The sequence below is a fragment of the Chaetura pelagica genome, unplaced genomic scaffold, assembly GCF_000747805.2.
Source record: "Chaetura pelagica isolate M959 unplaced genomic scaffold, ChaPel_1.0 scaffold47, whole genome shotgun sequence".
In the NCBI taxonomy this organism is placed as follows: Eukaryota; Metazoa; Chordata; class Aves; order Apodiformes; family Apodidae; genus Chaetura; species Chaetura pelagica.
The window spans coordinates 742,790-747,159 of record NW_009954140.1 but is presented as its reverse complement, the minus strand read 5'-3'; the positions used below and the strand labels follow the sequence as shown (position 1 = coordinate 747,159).

At 50.4% G+C, this 4,370-nt stretch overlaps 1 protein-coding gene across 1 annotated transcript in view; it reads left to right on the top strand.

The window, feature by feature from the left end:
• The first annotated feature begins 9 nt into the window (after positions 1-9).
• Positions 10-4,370, top strand: part of CDR2L (cerebellar degeneration-related protein 2-like) — a 17,921-nt gene continuing 13,560 nt past the window's right edge. The window contains exon 1 of the mRNA XM_010002660.1: positions 10-88. Within this exon, the coding sequence (XP_010000962.1) occupies positions 10-88 (79 nt within the window). The remainder of the gene's footprint in view (positions 89-4,370) is intronic.

Genomic DNA, 4,370 nt, shown 5'->3' with positions numbered 1-4,370 from the left:
TGGTGCTAAATGCTGAGCGCCGACAGGATGGAGGAGTTTCAGAGCGAGGAAGAGGAGCCCTGGTACGACCAGCAGGACCTGGAGCAGGGTAAGGACGGGGACGCTCCGCCAGCTGCCAGGGAGGGCAGGGCAGGGGGATGCGGGGGCAGGAAAGGGGGCAGATCCCGGGGACAGGAGGGGGGTACCTTCTGGCGAGACTCGTATTTCCTTGGCAAAGCCAGCACCTCGTCCTGCATCTCTGCAGAGATCCCGGCTCCGCTGCTCCAACCACCGTCCTGGCCGTGGGAAGTTTAAACCCGATGGATCTGGGCAGGGAACCCAGGTCCATCCTGAGCACCAGCGGGGTAAAATAAATGGGTGTGTTACATCCACAAGGAAGAGGGTTCCCCAGAAAACTTGCTGGGGCCAGAGTCAAGCCTGGATAGTGATGACATTGCTTTCATCTCAGAGCAGCTGCAGGTAGAGTTAAGCAGGCACTTAGAAATCCACACACCAGGAATAATGTAAGCTGAGGATGCTGAAAAGCATTTCCCAAAAGCTCTTACTATCCAAGCCTATATCCTAAGGGATTTTCAGCTCCTAAGTCACCCAATTACTTCTGGAGAATTTTTCCAACCAGCCGTAAAAGCAGGAGAAATTGGGAAGGAGGAAAAAAACCCCATAATGAAGGCCAAGTTTCAAACAGCAGAAACAGCCTCCTTAGGGGATAACCATGCACTTGTGTAGTTTGTTTTGGAGTAACTGTACCTATGTTTCCACTAGCCTTAAATCATGTTTATCCCGTGGTGGGACAGTCGGTGGCTGTGGGTATTTGGGTCTTCTTTCTGGTTTGTTTTGGTTTTGCTGGGTTGTTGGGGTGGGTTTCTTTTTTTGCTTATCTTAATATTTTGAGTCAACACGCAGTAAGTAAATAACTGGAAGAAGTCTCGTGTCAGGTCAGTGGGCCAGGAATGAACTGAACTGATTTGTTACTGGATAGGGAAAAATCATTCCTACCTAAATCCAGTGCCCCTCCAGCACTACAGGTCCAGGAGTTTTATATCTTCTTTAGCAGCTGCTCATCAGCAGGGACATGTGGTCCAGCTGCAGTGCCTCTGCTCACCATCCCTCCAGGACATTCTGTCATGATTTAAAGTTTATACAACATCAGCTGCTGAGCAGAGGCTCAGCAAGGAATGATAACCAACCCCAACAATCCCCAGGGGTTTTTCCAGCTGGTTTTTTAACCCCACCTTCTCAGTTAACAGGAAGTATCAATAGCTGGATACTGGGCTCTGTTCTTTGAAACACAACCGCTCAAACTGAAGCCAGGGCAGAGCACGGAGTTGGGGTTATCAGCTGAATAAACAGTGCAGCCTTTGAATGCTCAGAAATTCACATTTCTGGGTGACGTCTTCCCGTGGCTCACAAGGGAGCTGGGCACTGGTCCAGGGGCCGGATGCAGGCTGAGGAACAGCAGAACTATGGATGAATATGAGGAGTGTTGAACAACACGGGACCAATGGATTCTGTAGCCTCATGCTGGCCCTGCTGTCAGGTTCATGAGTCAGCACTGGCACGGTACCACTGCCTCATAACAATAAAAACCACCTTCCCACTGCAGGCCAGGTCCCCAGCTCTGTCCCAGCAGAAGAACTGCCTCCAGATGATGGATTAATGCTAAGGATGGACTCCACCTTTGAGCACATAGAGGAGCGAAGGAAAACACAGACCCAAAACAAACAGCTGAGGGGTTTGCAGCCTCTTGTGCAAATGGGCACTGCACAGCCTTGCACAAACTCAGAGGGAGAGGTGGGGAAGGCTTTAACTAAAATCAGCCAACTGGAAAGGTCCTACGGGGTAATTACAGCAGTAATTAATTTGCATGGTGCACACAGCATCATGAAGGACAGTGCTAGACTTTGTCCACACGCTGTGCCTCTGCATTGTAGCCACGAGGTCTCTGGTGATGGCACTGCCATGAAGCTGTTGGGTTGGAAATTGGTTTGGAAATGGGTTTGGAGGGGAAGGGGGGTGGAAGTAGTGGGAAGGACATCCAGCACAGCATGATGATGAGGTGGTTGCAGGGCAGCATTACAAAGAGGACCAGCATGCCAACAGCCCAGGGTCGCACAGACACCCACGCCTGGCAGCAGCGTGCCAGGAAGGGGGAAGACAAAAGCACAGGCTTAAAGACTGTTCCTTAAGAGTGAGGGGTGGGAGAAATGAGAAGCAACCTCAGCTAGAAGAGCAGAAAAAGCTCTTCTGTGACCCAGTTGGTTGCTGGGCCTTTATCGTCATTTGACAGCATCATCAAATATTTATTACATTTACATCCAAAATTGTTTGCTAAGCAACGGATGGCTTAACCGGGAGCTCTGTGATGATTATGTTAATTAACCATTTTAGCACCATGGAGGCAATCGTGCCTCCAGCTCCACTCCGAGCACCTGTTACTTTCCTCCCCACCCTCCACAGAGCTTTCACTTGCTGAAGTAACCCCTTCTTTTCACAAATATAAGCCCCAACTGCTCTCTTTTACCTCCTGAGGTGCCCACAGCGACCGACTGCATCCACCACATGCCTTGGAGGCAGCAAGACCTGGTCCCCAGCCTCAAGGCCCTTCCAGCCTCATTCAAATGAAGCTGGTGCCTTTGAAATTGCTTTACCTGCTCCCTAGCACACTGACAACTGGATGGCTTAAGGTTTTGTACCAGGACACCTTAGCACATAGAAGCAGAGACTCAAATCCCAGCCAGGAGGTTTACAAGGAAACAGTAGTGGTGTCCTCTGAGGTGTTTCATTCTTATGATGTTCCCCCCAGGAAGGTTGTTTGGTTTGAAGAAAGTGGTTAAAATAGAGCTCTGCTTACTTGGTAGCCTGGGTTTGCTTTTTGACAGGCCATCTAAGCACGAGTAGATACCAGTGCTGCTTTGGTTCAGCCACAGCCACACTTCCCATGGGCTGGGGAACCTGTGCTTCTAAGTGTTAACATCAGAGCACAGTGATGTTGAACCTTTTCCCAGCCATCAAGAAGCGATGATGTGGCTACAGTTGCATCATACCCTGTACGTGCAGCCAGACCCCGAGAGAATGAATGAGCTAAAATTAGAGAGTCTGAGCTGGGGATAAGTGGGGGCAACTTTCCTGCTCATCAGAAGCATTTGTCTTCAGAACGGCTTTGTGCCAACTCAATCACATCTGGATCCAGACCCAGCAGCTTTCTTTGCCAGCCACTTCCAGCCACTTTTCATCTCACCCACAGCAAACTCCTCCTCAGAGTCACCCCACTGCCTTCCCTGGTCTTCTCAGCCTCCCTACCTCCCTGCCAGCATTCAGGTCTAAGCCAAAGAACAGAGCCCAGCTCCAGAGGAGGGCTCTCAAAGCCACCCTTGCTGCTCCTGGAGCTTAAATACAGCCTAAGTGCCGGGGTGACTCCTCCCGTGTAAAGAGAAGGGCCTTGTTCTGCTCTGAGGTAGCCAGCAGGAGCTCTGAGGTAGCACAAGAACCAGCACATCATCTCATTGCCTCTGCAAGACCAAGAGTCCTCTCCTCCTGGGCAGCCACAGAGTCTTTTGGGCCAAGCCACCCGCAATGCAGGCTCAGGACTTTACGGCTGTAACCTCCAAAAGGTCTCCAGATTTAAGTATCTTATTTTAATTCCTCCTCCTGCCAAGCATCTGATTGCTTGCATGCTAAGAAGGAAAATGACACAAGGTGCTGAGCTTGCACCACTCCCACCTCATCCCTGTAAAGACACAGGGGTCACCAACACTCTGGTGATCATCCCCTGCCGTGGGGATGAACCCAGGGATCAGCACCCATAGCTGCCTGCTTTCTGCATCACCCTGCCAGCCTGGGGTGGTCCACAGGGCTGCCTAAAGGCTTCACTGTGCTGGGAAGCACCCCAAATCCTGTCCCTCGTGATGCAGTTATCCTGACAGTCTGGCTCAGGGGACCAGTCACACAGCTTGCCTGTCCTCCAGGAGCGCAACGGTGAACTCACTGTCCTTCCTTCCCAGCAGGAAGGCACAAGGACAGAGTTTTGCCTGCAGTAGCTGAACCACTTACTTATTTAGCAGTGCAGTACAGCAGGTAGCTTATGGAAGTGGAAAGTTTTCAGTGACTAATTGCTGAGCTGCTTGGGAATGACAAGAGGGACTAGAGAAGTCACAGGAGACAAGGAAATAAGATGACAGGTTAGTCTGAGGAAAGGATGAGAGTCTCCAAATCAGGGGAGGAAAAAAAAAGAACGTGTATATATATAGATGTATTTTCCTAGCTAAAAATTCCCCTATTATTACAAAGGCAGCAAGAAAATGGGGCATAAGAGAGCCCCACACCACAGTTTGTAGGATCTCCCTCCTGATCTCTCACAGAAATTCCTCCCT